The following is a 15938-nucleotide window of genomic DNA, read 5'->3' on the forward strand; positions in this document are numbered from 1 at the left end:
GTATGCACAGAATGCCCTATAAACTGAAAAGTGCTTTCCTTGTTAATAGGTCGCATGCCAGGCCAGTTAAATGTGCTTTTGGCAGAGGCTGGTGTGCCATATGATGACGTACTAGAGATGGAAGAGATCAATGATGATTTTCCAGAGACTGATCTTGTACTTGTCATTGGTGCTAATGATACCGTAAACAGTGCAGCTGAAGATGATCCAAATTCTATAATAGCTGGTATGCCTGTCTTGAGAGTGTGGAAAGCTGATCAGGTTGGTTATCAAGTGAATTTTGCACAATAATAATAAATAATCATTAACATGAAGTGTAAGCTGTTTTTCTTTACAGTATTGTGTTTCAGCTGGGAATGTGTGTGTCGAAAAAGTTATTGTGGTCACCATATTTTGCTTTTCTCCATTACTTTACAAAATTAGTATACATAATGTTTTTTCTGCATTGCTATACATAAAATCAAGTTATTTTGTCTTGCCCTGTTGATAATCACAATACTACAAAAAGCATAGTTGTTACTTACCATATAGCGGAGATACTGAGTCGCAGATAGCACAGCAAAACGACTATTGGAAAGTGAAGTTTCGGCCAACAAGATCCTCGGTCGGCCCCCCCCCCCTTCCACACACACACACACACACACACACACACACACACACACATGACGACAGTCTCTGGCTACTGAGGCTGCGCAGATGCCCAGAGACTGTAGTCTTGTGTGTGTGTGTGTGTGTGTGTGTGTGTGTGTGTTGTCTGTTTACGACAAAGATGTTGTGCCTATCTGCAGCTCGGCATCTCCACTAGATGGTGAGTAGCAGCTATTCTTTTCTTAATAATGTTATGTTCCATCTTGGTTTTTCCATTGTTTGATTTTGCCTGTTGATAGAATATTTTAAGGCAACAACCAATTTATAAAGTTGAATAGCATCAAGTCTTTTGAATAAATAGTTAATTGTTGATAAATTGTCTAGAAGTTATAATGGTGGAAACTAATGTGTAATTAGAAGACAAACCTCTCTCATGATGATGGTCAAGTGTTGTCATCAATCATGAAAAAAGCATATGCAGTAAAAAAAAGTGAGAACCAGAAGCACTGAAAAAAATCTTTGAGTTTATGTCTACTCTATACAGCATCATTGATATTTTATAAAATCCTTTGTATATACAGTCAAACCTTGATAGAACAGTATTCATTTATAGCAGGGTTATTGTTATAATGAGGTTCTGTTAAGGGATTACTACTAGAGTACTGCACTTTAAAGATCAGTATATACAGTACTGTAGTACTTTTTTGACAAGAAACAACATTAAAAGACAAATAATCAAACACATTTTGTTCACTCCATTTATTAGTAGAGTTTCTTACACTTCTGTATAGAAAAACTCCCTTATTTTCCTTAGTTTTTTTTCTTAATGATTCTCTTGTAAATATTGTTGTTATTTCCTCTAATGCAATCAATTGTTTGGCTGTAACACTGGGAATTTAAGGTGCTATTTGATGAATAGTTTCCAACTGATTTACTGGCTCTATCAGAGGTGGAAGGATATGCACTTATCACATCACTGTCATTATCAGAATCTTCAACAGGCAAATTACACTTTAACTCTTTGATGATAGATTTGTCAGTGTATGCTTGAAAAACAAATATCTCATCATCCACTGACACATTCAACTACTGATATGTCTATGGTTTTATCAGTTACTGCTGAATACTTCTCAAGATCATTTTGAACATTGTCTTGCATTTTTCTGTCTGCCACAACATTTTCACCAACAGCTTTGCTTTTGGACATACCTGCTTTTTTCCAGCAGTTCACAATCACATTCGGCACTACACTGTTCCAGGAACTAGCAGTCATGTCACAAGCCTACTTCTTGTTGAAACTGTAGAGAATTCCCACCTTTCTTTCAATGTTTGCAGTTGCATGTTGGACTAGATGTGAATGGTATTTTGTCTTGCAGTTCTTAATTACGCCCATGTCTAGTGTCCTAAGGGACAAAGTACAGTTTAGGGAGAAGTAGCTTAGATCTATATCCTTCTACGCTGGTATTCTGTTGTGGCCACTGCAATTATCCACCAGATATGCAATTTTATTATTTTTCCTTGCCATCTCTTTATCAAGCAAAATCAACCATTTGCTAAAGAGAGCAGATATCATCCCTGCTTTTCAATTTGTCTTGCAATTGACTGTAATAAAAAAAATCCTGTTTAGAATAATGAAAAAAATATATAAAATTAATTTGACAGAGTACTGTACTGTATTTGCTCTCTGTGCATGCTCATAACATTGTAGCTGAAGATACTGAATCATCTACCAAAATAAGGGAAGGTAAAATAAAATGTATGTCCTCTTATCTGGTAAGCTTCTTACATTTTGTAAGCATCAGGGATTTGTTGATCACCTGATCATCACTGGTGTTGATTTCTGTGTCCCTGATGCATTGCTGCAGAGAAGAACCATTAGATGTACTTTAGACTGCTTTCCTCCTTTACATTTTTCTACTCTAAAGGCAATTGTCTTTTCTGGCATCAGTTGGTAAACATCCCATTTCATCTGCACTGCAAATGTTTTCAGGACTGTATTTTTTTACCAGTTTGCGCTTGTGTTTTTACACCAACTTTCTGCATCACCTAAATGTGCCAGTTTTCTTTGCTGGAAATGACTTTAAAAAAATGGTACCATGTCTCTCCTTAAATCTCTACAACCATCTGTTACTTGTTTTAAAATTAGAACTGCCAAGCAACTTAGTGAAATTGAAGGATTTTCAACATATCAATTGTCCATTAATTGGTATGCTCTACAAACATGTGTCATTAAACCACTGCAGTGTATCACTGTCCACATCATCGTCAGCAGCAGCTGTCTTCATTCTTGTTCTTGAAGGGTTAAACTTGCCACTAGAAAACATTGATTTGCAAGTATGTGCTTCCTCACCATGTCAACCTCTTTCAGTCTGTTATCGATGTCTTCAAAAACCTCCATTTTTGTCTCTAATCTTATCTGTTTGAGTTTCAGCCATTGTCTATATCTTATTAGCCAACTACAAAGTGTATTTACATCAACTTAAAAACATTTCATAGATTACAAAAAGAAATAAACTGTGTATGAGCCCAACAAACACTTCTGACTGCAACTCAAGCTCAACAATGTACAGACCAATACAGTTAACACTGCTTCAGACACGGAGCTGTGTGACTCTATTTGCCGAGAGAGTGAACAAATGATATATACCAGTATGGTCAGATTCTAAGAAGCAGAAAATAGTAAGATCCACAAAACTTTGTCTTCATTGTAATAGGTTGTTGCAAAAATTACTTAATCATTGTAATGAGGGGTAATTAACATCATACATGTAGGAAATAAGTCGGGGCCATGTAAAATTATTGCTGTATCATCCGGTTTATCATTCTACTGGCAGCCTTTGTACGGAGGTTTGACTGTATTTACAAAAGTGTTTGAAGAAAATATTTTCTATTGTGTGATTACTTTTGTAGGTTGTTGTCATGAAGCGATCACTTGGTGTGGGGTATGCTGCTGTTGACAACCCCATTTTCTACAATCCAAACACATCAATGTTGCTTGGAGATGCAAAGAAGATGTGTGATGCTCTTCTTACCAAATTAAAAGAGGAGTATGAGAAGAGCTAGGGTACTCTAGAACAATAAATCCGGCAGAAGTGAACTGTGGGTATCATGTGGTTACAATACTGTGCCAATAATCTGTACCTGCATATTCTTCATATTCCATCCCTTGTATCTGAGGGTCTTACTATTTTGTGATATTTAATGATCGTTCTCCAAGTGAAAAGTATTTTTGAACATATTGACATTATGCAAGAACTGCATTTGGTTGAAATAGGTACAAATAAAATTTGGGTAGAACACTTTACATGAGGATGAATTTTAGGTTCTGTTTTTTTTTTTTTTTTTTTTTTTTTTTTGTACATTGTGCAATAATATGTTTGTATTAATATTTGTCACTGCGTATAAACACATTGGACCATGTGATCAAAGAATAAGATACTGGAACACTATATAGGATTGTGAAAAGGAAAGTAGGTTTTTTGTTCGATATAAATCATTTGCAAAACAGTGATTTGTGGAAGAATATGACACTATACAATGTAAAATATTGATTCTTTATTTATTGCCTTAATTTTATAAATGTAGATCAGTGCAGTATTTTACAGTGTACTTGTAACATGTTGTCTGTCCATGTGTCCACTCTTGTTGCTACATTGGAAAGGAGGACAATACTCATTATGCAAATGGAAAATTAAAATCTGAAGATTTCAAGAACTGTGTTTTTTCACTGTTTTCAAATATTTCTTGTGGTCTTTATAAGTGCGGACAAAGAAATCATGACTTCTCCATAGTTAGAGTAAAAGGTGTCAAAGAAATCAATAAAACAACTATTTATATTGAAGGCTTCTTTGGTTATTTAACAGTGTGTGTAGATTTGTGGTGATATTTTATTCTGAGATCTACTGCTGTTCACTTTGTCACTTAAAAAGAATTGAATTTTGTTTGAGAGAAACAGTTTGATAAAGATATATAGAACATGAAGATAAAAAATATTCTTGTTCATAACTAAATACTACAGTTATTTATAACTCACTCCATATGCTGAAAATTCAGTCACCATTTTGCTGAAATGGGAATCAACTTTTTAGTTCACTACAGTGACAACTGACAAATGCAGTCCGTTATATCTGCGCCACTCAGATGTACATTCCTTTATTTTCTTCCAATACACCATCATGATACATTTAGGGGGGGGGGGGAAGAATAAAATGTAGTCTTTTTGTGTAAATTTATTAGTGGCAATCCAGAGCAGCAGCTTTCAAAACACACAAAGTATGTATTCATTTTGATAATTAATTCTGTGGTCAAATGTAAATGCTTTGATTTCAAATGTAACAAAACATTGAAGTACTTTTTGGATCACCAATAACAGCAATATAAGATCATCAAATGGTAGATTATCTCTTTTTAATGACATCACAATGATTGTGTTCACCCCTCACTATAAATTAAAAAAGTGGCCACTCTTCATATACAACAATCTCCTTACAAAAAATAGCTAAAACTTACGTATATTCTGTAGAGATTACTCTATGTAATCTCCAGCAGTATCCAATGTGTCACAGAAAAAAATATGATAAGTCATGAAAAACAGCATTCCAACACAAGGTGCACTCTCTTTGTATCAGAGGTATACGCCTTGTGTCTCTGTCTGTGGTTACACTACATCTAACAAATAAATAAGGAAGCAGAAATAAAAGGTGAAAAACGTAATACTGATTGTGCTCTACAGTAATTGTTGTGTTGGTCATTATCCCATAAACACAAAAGGAAATGGGGGGGCGGCGCACAAAATCTCGAAGAAGTAATGTGGCGAAAAACAGCAAGAAATTGAGAATCCTGTAGTTCTCCATGTACATTCCTGCACTCACTATAAACAAGCAGCACTCAATCTTCCATGCTAATCAAATTTTCTTTGACATCACATGAGAACTTTTTGCAAAAAATTGTTGAAATGAAACACAATGGCAGGACTAGCACTGTGTCCAAGAGTGGAAGTTGTGTAGCCATACTCAGAAATGCTAGTGGCCTATCTTCTATCAACTGCAGAAGTGCAAATGTGACAAATGCCAATGCACCCAACATTTATGATAACATAAGGAGTGACAATTCCAAATGTAGCAATGTCACTCCCAATAGCAGTAATTACGGGAAAGGCAATGTTATCATAGGTAGCATCATTGTTTTTCCTAAGGGGGAGCCTTCCAAACAAGAGTCCATTTCTGATGGTTGCAGCACCAGCATTAGGATTATCGCTAGAAACAACAACAGTGACGGTCACATAGACAACAATTCAGGTAGTGGTGGGAATGTAAAAATAACCAACAGAAATCTTGAGTGACCCAATGGTCATCACTCGTGAAGCGACAGTGAGCTAAGTGACAGAGAGTCTAAATGTGATGGTGATCATAAGAGCTTGAGCCAGAGCAACAGTAATAGTGATGAATAAAAAAATGATGGTAACAGAACCAGAAGTGCTAGTTCTGGCTATGATGTAGGTTAAAGTGACAGAGATGGAAATGGAGGTGACAAGATATCTATTGACAATCAATAGAATGATGTTGTCACCAAGAATCTGAGGTCTCCCAGTGGAAGCCACAGTGACACTGATAAGTGTGAAACTAGTGAATATGATGATGAGCATAACAGTGAGAGCAATAGTGGCAGAAACAAGGACCAGCTTATCAAAAACATTACCAAAAATGTCCAGAGGCTTGTTAGTTTTGGTCACATAGATGACAGTGGGAATTACTGTATGCATGACAGTAGTGGTCCAACTGCTGAAAGTAGTAATAAAACAAGTTTCAATGTCACTGAACTGACACCACTGATGGTGGAGGTTCCACCAGTGGAACACTTACAAGTATAAATGGTTGTGATAATGGTGCCTTGTGGAGCTCAGTGGCACCCTGTCAGTCCTAATAACAACAATAAAAATGACACTAACAATGATAGTAATGGTGCATGGTATTCCCACAAAATCAATTCAGAAAATAATTTATGTGTTGAGGATAATTTTACAATGCACATGAAGTTGGAACTCACTGCCAGTCTTGATTTTGAGGGGATGCAAGATGAAAGCTTTGAATGCAATTGCTTTGATTGTATTACTAGAGAATGAACTCACATTAAAAAAAAAAATAAACAAAAGGTCAGTCATCATGCACCTACGCCTTGGTGTAGTGTTTATACCAATACAAGTAATTTGTTTGACAGCACAAGTGAGATCATTTTATTTTTGTAAAATGATTTATTGTAGTTATTAGTTCTAAATTTGTATTTCTAACAGTTAATGAGTTTTAAAAATCAATATTTTTTTAAAAGCAAATTTACAGTCTGCTCTTTATGCTGTGAGGAAGCTGTAATCAGAGCATTCTCCCCCCCCCCCCCCCCTCACATACACACACACATAAGTAAAATGATATTTATCACTGAAAAAAGGGCATAGCAAACATCTGTTTCATTACCATAGGTATCATATATTCATAGTATATGATAACATGACAAGCCATTTTCTGTAATATTGCTTTGCAAGTGAGAATACAGATCACACGAATGTCACTTTATTGATTTAGCCAGTTAACATCATTTATGGTAAAGTGTCAATAATTAGCATTTTGGAAAATATGTTTGCCCCTGTATCAAATAATATATTGAAAGTTTGCCAGACACATAACTTTCTCCTAAAATTTGATGTGTTGTTCACCTATAAAAATATCTGCAAGAATAAGAGTAACAGCTCCACAAAGCTTTTAATTATAAGATCCATGGTGCAAAACATATCACGCCAAAAATCATTTACTATGAAGTAGTAAGACTCTTTAAAAAGGTGTGCTTTTCTTATTGTTTGAATAATAGAGGTATAAATTCTTAAAGCTGTGCTCACTTTTATTATTTTAAAAAAGTTGTCTTTTCTAAATTAAAAAGAAATCACTCATAAATACTAAAAGCTGTTTTCATTTTGCTGATCAGTTTGTGAAACCTGAGACTGTTACATCTAACTTTCAGTAAAGCCTATGGGTGCCAGCAAAAGCAGAATGACTGCCAAGCACTGATAGCAAATAGTAGTTCGAAGAAAGCTCCTTAAAGCAAATTGATATTGTAAGCTGTATTGCATAGCAATAGAGAGACAGGTTTTTTGTAAAGTAAGTAATGTTTGAAATGAAGAACTTCAGATGTCGAAAATGAAGTAATAATGCATTTTATGGCATTTGAATGTTTGTGCTTCAATAGTTACTTTTGTCAAGAAATGTTTGTTTATAAACAGTTCAGATACTCTTGATGTAGTATGCAAAACTGACTCTATGTGAAATTTGTATTATTAGAAAGATGATACAATTTGCAAATCTGCCATTCATGGAGAAAAATATTTCGCAACATGTATTGCTGCCTGTTACCTATTACCTGTTGCTTGATTTGTGTATGCTGTCAGTGGCATGGTTTTTTTCTGAATTTATTATAATATTTGTTTTGAATGGAATTACTTCAGGGTTATGTCTCTTTACTTCTTACTTATTGAGAAAGGAATTTGTGTTACACATATTGTGATGACAACATAAATGATATTATTTATATTAGCAAAGTCACCTTTTAGTTAAATGTGTTTTTAAAGAAATTATAGGCAATGTTAGGTAATTAATGTTACAACTCAAAGAAATATATTCTTTGTGTATCATATGTAAATTTAATGAACATATAGACTAAATTTGTGTGGCGATACTGAAAATCAGTTAAGTGTTGGGAATGTGATACTAGATTACGCTGCTGTATAACCAGTAAGACTGTAATATGTTTTGTTTGTTTGTGTATATTGTGCAAACTACAAATATCAACCCTGAAAAGAATCCACCTGAAACCTTATGGAGTGTGTCAGTTCATTTAGAAAATTACAGTTGTTCAGATCATACAAAATGATTTTGAGTTGCTTATCGCTGATCTAATACATCAATGACAAATTGTTGGGAGAAGAACTACACAAAAGTGGTCGCATAAATGTTTATATACGTAATTGTGTGTGTGTGTGTGTGTGTGTGTGTGTGTGTGTGTGTGTGTGTGTGTGTGTTTGGGGGGGGGGGGGGGAGGTTTTGTTCTAACTGGATGCTAGAAGCAGCTTGCAGATAGTCTTTGAATCCCTCCTTCCTCCTCATCCTTCTCTCTCTCTCTCTCTCTCTCTCTCTCTCTCTCTCCCTCTCCCTCTCCCTCTCCCCCCCCCTCCCCCCTTCTCTCTCTCTCTCTCTCTCTCTCTCTCTCTCATCTGTAATACTGAGAAACTCGGTAATTGTTGAAGTTAGCAAATTGGTGCTGAGTGTTTCACATCAGATAGTGTTAAGCAAACCACTTACACCTGGACAGTTAATCAACTGTCAAACACTGCCAATTAATTAGTTGACCCTCACCATTTTCTTATGAACCAGCAGTTGCTTTCCGTATGAACTGTGCTTCTTTTTGTTCAACAGGTGATACTCAGATAGTTGAGGATTCCACGTGAAATGATTATAAATGGATTTTTAAAATAAAGGGCTCTTTACCACAGACACTTCATTCTTACATAGACAGTGTAACACATATCAGACATAAATTGTTGAAAGTATCTGTATGAAGACATGAACTAAGTCAATCATAGTTTCCTTTCAAACACATTCATGTAACTTGCTTGCAGCGTGAAAGAACAAACTGTACATAGACATTACTAAGTCAATTGCTTTATAAAACTAACATTAACAGTAAGAAATAAAAATTTAGATCTAACAACAATCATAAATCAACATACAAAAATAAGATAGCTTGCTTGTGCTATAAAAAAATGAGAGTATTGGTATAAACACTATACCAAGGCATATGTGTATGTTGACTGAATTTTTTTTAGTGAAAGTTCCCAATGTGATTCTTAATAAGGTATTTCCTTCTCAATAAATGAAAGTAATCCCAACATATTGTACCAAATGTCAGCATATTCAATCATTTATTCTCTAGTAACATCAGTACAATCAAAGCAATTGCATTCAAAGCTTTCATGTTGTATCCTCTCAAAATCAAGATTGGCAGTGGGTTCCAGCTGCATTGATTTTGTGAGAATACCATCAATCATTACAACCATTTATACTTGTAAGTGTTCCACTGATGTAACCTCTACCATCAGTGGTGTCAGTTTCAGTGACATTGGAACTTGTTTTATTACTACTCTCAGCAGTTGGACCACTACTGTCAGGCATATAGTAATTCCCACTGTCATCTTTGTAACCACAGCCAACAAGCCTCTGGACACTTTTGGTAATGTCTTTGATAATCCTATCCTTGTTCATCTACATCTACATCTACATTTATACTCCGCAAGCCACCCAACGGTGTGTGGCGGAGGGCACTTTACGTGCCACTGTCATTATCTCCCTTTCCTGTTCCAGTCGCGTATGGTTCGCGGGAAGAACGACTGTCTGAAAGCCTCTGTGCGCGCTCTAATCTCTCTAATTTTACATTCGTGATCTCCTCGGGAGGTATAAGTAGGGGGAAGCAATATATTCGATACCTCATCCAGAAACGCACCCTCTCGAAACCTGGCGAGCAAGCTACACCGCGATGCAGAGCGCCTCTCTTGCAGAGTCTGCCACTTGAGTTTGTTAAACATCTCCGTAACGCTATCACGGTTACCAAATAACCCTGTGACGAAACGCGCCGCTCTTCTTTGGATCTTCTCTATCTCCTCCGTCAACCCGATCTGGTACGGATCCCACACTGATGAGCAATACTCAAGTATAGGTCGAACGAGTGTTTTGTAAGCCACCTCCTTTGTTGATGGACTACATTTTCTAAGGACTCTCCCAATGAATCTCAACCTGGTACCCGCCTTACCAACAATTAATTTTATATGATCATTCCACTTCAAATCGTTCCGCACGCATACTCCCAGATATTTTACAGAAGTAACTGCTACCAGTGTTTGTTCCGCTATCATATAATCATACAATAAAGGATCCTTCTTTCTATGTATTCGCAATACATTACATTTGTCTATGTTAAGGGTCAGTTGCCACTCCCTGCACCAAGTGCCTATCCGCTGCAGATCTTCCTGCATTTCGCTACAATTTTCTAATGCTGCAACTTCTCTGTATACTACAGCATCATGCGCGAAAAGCCGCATGGAACTTCCGACACTATCTACTAGGTCATATATATATATATATATATATATATATATATATATATATATATATATATATATATTCTGTCACAATTGCTCTCACTGTTATGATCATCACATATTCACCAGTTTCACACTAATCAGTGTTGTTGTGGCTTGCACTTGGGGACCTCAGCTTCTTGGTGACAACAACATCATTGTATTGATGGTCATTAGACTTCTTGTCACCTTCATTTCCGTCTCTGTCGCTTTCACCTACATCATTCTCAGAGGTGATTGCATCACACACACTGTCTCCACATACGTGTACACCATAATTACTCTACCACGCAACCACTGAGGTTACACTCATCTCAAATGAGATGTTCCCGGGGGGGGAGGGGGGGGGGGGGGGCGGCATTCCACTGGGGACTGATCTGCGCAATAACCCTAGGTGAGTGAGTGGACTCCTGTAGCCTGTTGTGGGGTTGTGTACCACTGAGGGCCATGGTGAGGACAAAGCCTCTACATCACTTCTAGGTCCCCAGTTCAATACATACATACCATCACTGTTATGGCTCAAGCTTTTCTGAACACCATCACATTTAGACCTTGTATCACTCAGCTTATTGTCGCTTCCTGAGCGATCGCCACTGGGGCATTCAAGATTTCTGTTGGCTGTCTTTACACCATTACCTGAATTGTTGGCTGTGTGACTGTCACTGCTGTCGTTTCTAGCGATAATCCTAATGCTGGTGCTGCAACCATCAGAAATGGACTCTTGTTTGAAAGGTTCCCCGTTAGGAGAAACAGTGATGCTACCTATGATAACATTGCCTTTTCCATAATTACTGCTATTGGGAGTGACATTGCTACATTTGGAATTGTCACTCCTTATGTTATCATAAATGTTGGGTGCATTGGCATTTGTCACATTTGCACTTCTGCAGTTGATAGAAAATAGGCCACTAGCATTTCTGAGTATGGCTATACAACTTCCACTCTTGGAGACAGTGCTGGTCCTGCCACTGTGGTTCATTTCAACAATTTTTTTGCAAACAGTTCTCATGATGTGTCAAAAGAAAATTTTATTAGCATGGAAGGCGAAAGTATCACAATCTGTAATCAGAAATGCACTTGCGTGGGCCCCTACACACACACGCACACGCACACGCACACGCACACGCCACGCACACGCACATGCACACACACACTTAAGCAAAACAATAGTACTCAATGACAAAAAAGAGCATGATCATAAGTATCATACGTTCATTGTATATGATAGTGTGAAAGCCACTTTCTGCAATATTGATCTGCAAATGCAAACAAAAGTCATATAAATGTCACTTTAACAGTTATGCAATTATCTTTCTTTATGGTAAAGTACTGATAATTAGCATTTTGGAAAATACATTTGCTCCTGCATCAAATGATTATTTGAAAGTTTGCATGACAAATAATTATTTTTCTTGAGTATGATGTGTTCTTGACCTATAAAAAGAACTGCAAGGATGACTGCAAGAACTCCTCAAAACTTTTAATTTTAAGAACTGTGATGTGAAACATCACCATGAACCATGGACCTTGCCGTTGGTGGGGAGGCTTGCTTGCCTCAGCGATACAGATAGCCGTACCGTAGGTACAACCACAACGGAGGGGTATCTGTTGAGAGGCCAGACAAACGTGTGGTTCCTGAAGAGGGGCAGCAGCCTTTTCAGTAGTTGCAAGGGCAACAGTCTGGATGATTGACTGATCTGGCCTTGTAACAATAACCAAAACGGCCTTGCTGTGCTGGTACTGCGAACGGCTGAAAGCAAGGGGAAACTACGGCCGTAATTTTTCCCGAGGGCATGCAGCTTTACTGTATGATTAAATGATGATGGCGTCCTCTTGGGTAAAATATTCCGGAGGTAAAATAGTCCCCCATTCGGATCTCCGGGCGGGGACCACTCAAGAGGCTGTCGTTATCAGGAGAAAGAAAACTGGCGTTCCACGGATCGGAGCGTGGAATGTCAGATCCCTTAATCGGGCAGGTAGGTTAGAAAATTTAAAAAGGGAAATGGATAGGTTAAATTTAGATATAGTGGGAATTAGTGAAGTTCAGTGGCAGGAGGAACAAGACTTCTGGTCAGGTGACTACAGGGTTATAAACACAAAGTCAAATAGGGGTAATGCAGGAGTAGGTTTAATAATGAATAGGAAAATAGGAGTGTGGGTAAGCTACTACAAACAGCATAGTGAACGCATTATTGTAGCCAAGATAGATACGAAGCCCACACCTACTACAGTAGTACAAGTTTATATGCCAACTAGCTCTGCAGATGATGAAGAAATTGAAGAAATCTATGATGAAATAAAAGAAATTATTCAGATAGTGAAGGGAGACGAAAATTTAATAGTCATGGGTGACTGGAATTCGAGTGTAGGAAAAGGGAGAGAAGGAAACGTAGTAGGTGAATATGGATTGGGGCTAAGAAATGAAAGAGGGAGCCGCCTGCTAGAATTTTGCACAGAGCACAACTTAATTATAGCTAACACTTGGTTTAAGAATCATGATAGAAGGTTGTATACATGGAAGAACCCTGGAGATACTAAAAGGTATCAGATAGATTATATAATGGTAAGACAGAGATTTAGGAACCAGGTTTTAAATTGTAAGACATTTCCAGGGGCAGATGTGGACTCTGACCACAATCTATTGGTTATAACCTGTAGATTAAAACTGAAGAAACTGCAAAAAGGTGGGAATTTAAGGAGATGGGACCTGGATAAACTGAAAGAACCAGAGGTTGTACAGAGTTTCAGGGAAAGCATAAGGGAACAATTGACAGGAATGGGGGAAAGAAATACAGTAGAAGAAGAATGGGTAGCTTTGAGGGATGAAGTAGTGAAGGCAGCAGAGGATCAAGTAGGTAAAAAGACGAGGGCTAGTAGAAATCCTTGGGTAACAGAAGAAATATTGAATTTAATTGATGAAACGAGAAAATATAAAAATGCAGTAAGTGAAGCAGGCAAAAAGGAATACAAACGTCTCAAAAATGATATCGACAGGAAGTGCAAAATGGCTAAGCAGGGATGGCTAGAGCACAAACGTAAGGATGTAGAGGCTTATCTCACTAGGGGTAAGATAGTTACTGCCTACAGGAAAATTAAAGAGACCTTTGGAGACAAGAGAACCACTTGTATGAACATCAAGAGCTCAGATGGAAACCCAGTTCTAAGCAAAGAAGGGAAAGCAGAAAGGTGGAAGGAGTATATAGAGGGTCTATACAAGGGCGATGAACTTCAGGACAATATTATGGAAATGGAAGAGGATGTAGATGAAGATGAAATGGGAGATACGATACTGCGTGAAGAGTTTGACAGAGCACTGAAAGACCTGAGTCGAAACAAGGCCCCCGGAGTAGACAACATTCCATTAGAACTACTGACGGCCTTGGGAGAGCCAGTCCTGACAAAACTCTACCATCTGGTGAGCAAGATGTATGAAACAGGTGAAATACCCTCAGACTTCAAGAAGAATATAATAATTCCAATCCCAAAGAAAGCAGGTGTTGACAGATGTGAAAATTACCGAACAATCAGTTTAATAAGCCACAGCTGCAAAATACTAACAAGAATTCTTTACAGACGAATGGAAAAACTGGTAGAAGCCGACCTCGGGGAAGATCAGTTTGGATTCCATAGAAATACTGGAACACGTGAGGCAATACTGACCTTACGACTTATCTTAGAAGAAAGATTAAGGAAAGGCAAACCTACGTTTCTAGCATTTGTAGACCTAGAGAAAGCTTTTGACAATGTTGACTGGAATACTCTCTTTCAAATTCTAAAGGTGGCAGGGGTAAAATACAGGGAGCGAAAGGCTATTTACAATTTGTACAGAAACCAGATGGCAGTTATAAGAGTCGAGGGACATGAAAGGGAAGCAGAGGTTAAGAAGGGAATAAGACAGGGTTGTAGCCTCTCCCCGGTGTTATTCAATCTGTATATTGAGCAAACAGTAAAGGAAACAAAAGAAAAATTCAGAGTAGGTATTAAAATCTATGGAGAAGAAATAAAAACGTTGAGGTTTGCCGATGACATTGTAATTCTGTCAGAGACAGCAAAGGACTTTTGCTATTTGGGGAGCAAAATAACTGATGATGGTCGAAGTAGAGAGGATATAAAATGTAGACTGGCAATGGCAAGGAAAGCGTTTTTGAAGAAGAGAAATTTGTTAACATCGAGTATAGATTTAAGTGTCAGGAAGTCATTTCTGAAAGTATTTGTATGGAGTGTAGCCATGTATGGAAGTGAAACATGGACGGTAAATAGTTTGGACAAGAAGAGAATAGAAGCTTTCGAAATGTGGTGCTACAGAAGAATGCTGAAGATTAGATGGGTAGATCACAGAACTAATGAGGAAGTATTGAATAGGATTGGGGAGAAGAGAAGTTTGTGGCACAACTTGACCAGAAGAAGGGATTGGTTGGTAGGACATGTTCTGAGGCATCAAGGGATCACCAATTTAGTATTGGAGGGCAGCGTGGAGGGTAAAAATCGTAGGGGAGACCAAGAGATGAGTACACTAAGCAGATTCAGAAGGATGTAGGTTGCAGTAGGTACTGGGAGATAAAGAAGCTTGCACAGGATAGAGTAGCATGGAGAGCTGCATCAAACCAGTCTCAGGACGGAAGACCATAACAACGATGTGAAACAAATTACAACCACTAAAACACAGTTACAATGAATTAATAAAACTCTTTAAAAAGCTGTGCTTTTGCTGCTGTTTGAACAAGATACACTCCTGGAAATTGAAATAAGAACACTGTGAATTCATTGTCCCAGGAAGGGGAAACTTTATTGACACATTCCTGGGGTCAGATACATCACATGATCACACTGACAGAACCACAGGCACATAGACACAGGCAACAGAGCATGCACAATGTCGGCACTAGTACAGTGTATATCCACCTTTCGCAGCAATGCAGGCCGCTATTCTCCCATGGAGACGATCATAGAGATGCTGGATGTAGTCCTGTGGAACGGCTTGCCATGCCATTTCCACCTGGCGCCTCAGCTGGACCAGCGTTCGTGCTGGACGTGCAGACCGCGTGAGACGACGCTTCATCCAGTCCCAAACATGCTCAATGGGGGACAGATCCGGAGATCTTGCTGGCCAGGGTAGTTGACTTACACCTTCTAGAGCACGTTGGGTGGCACGGGATACATGCGGACGTGCATTGTC

General features: G+C 38.0%; 1 protein-coding gene across 2 annotated transcripts in view; it reads left to right on the forward strand.

Moving 5' to 3' along the window:
- LOC126163119 (NAD(P) transhydrogenase, mitochondrial-like) overlaps positions 1–4429 on the forward strand; it is a 280298-nt gene extending 275869 nt beyond the window's left edge. For both annotated transcript variants that reach the window (XM_049920042.1, XM_049920043.1), the window contains exons 18-19: positions 50–261; positions 3499–4429. In XM_049920042.1, the coding sequence (XP_049775999.1) occupies positions 50–261; positions 3499–3651 (365 nt within the window). In that variant the 3' untranslated portion in view covers positions 3652–4429. The remainder of the gene's footprint in view (positions 1–49; positions 262–3498) is intronic.
- The last annotated feature ends 11509 nt before the right edge of the window (positions 4430–15938 follow it).

This window comes from Schistocerca cancellata, chromosome 2 (genome assembly GCF_023864275.1).
Source record: "Schistocerca cancellata isolate TAMUIC-IGC-003103 chromosome 2, iqSchCanc2.1, whole genome shotgun sequence".
In the NCBI taxonomy this organism is placed as follows: Eukaryota; Metazoa; Arthropoda; class Insecta; order Orthoptera; family Acrididae; genus Schistocerca; species Schistocerca cancellata.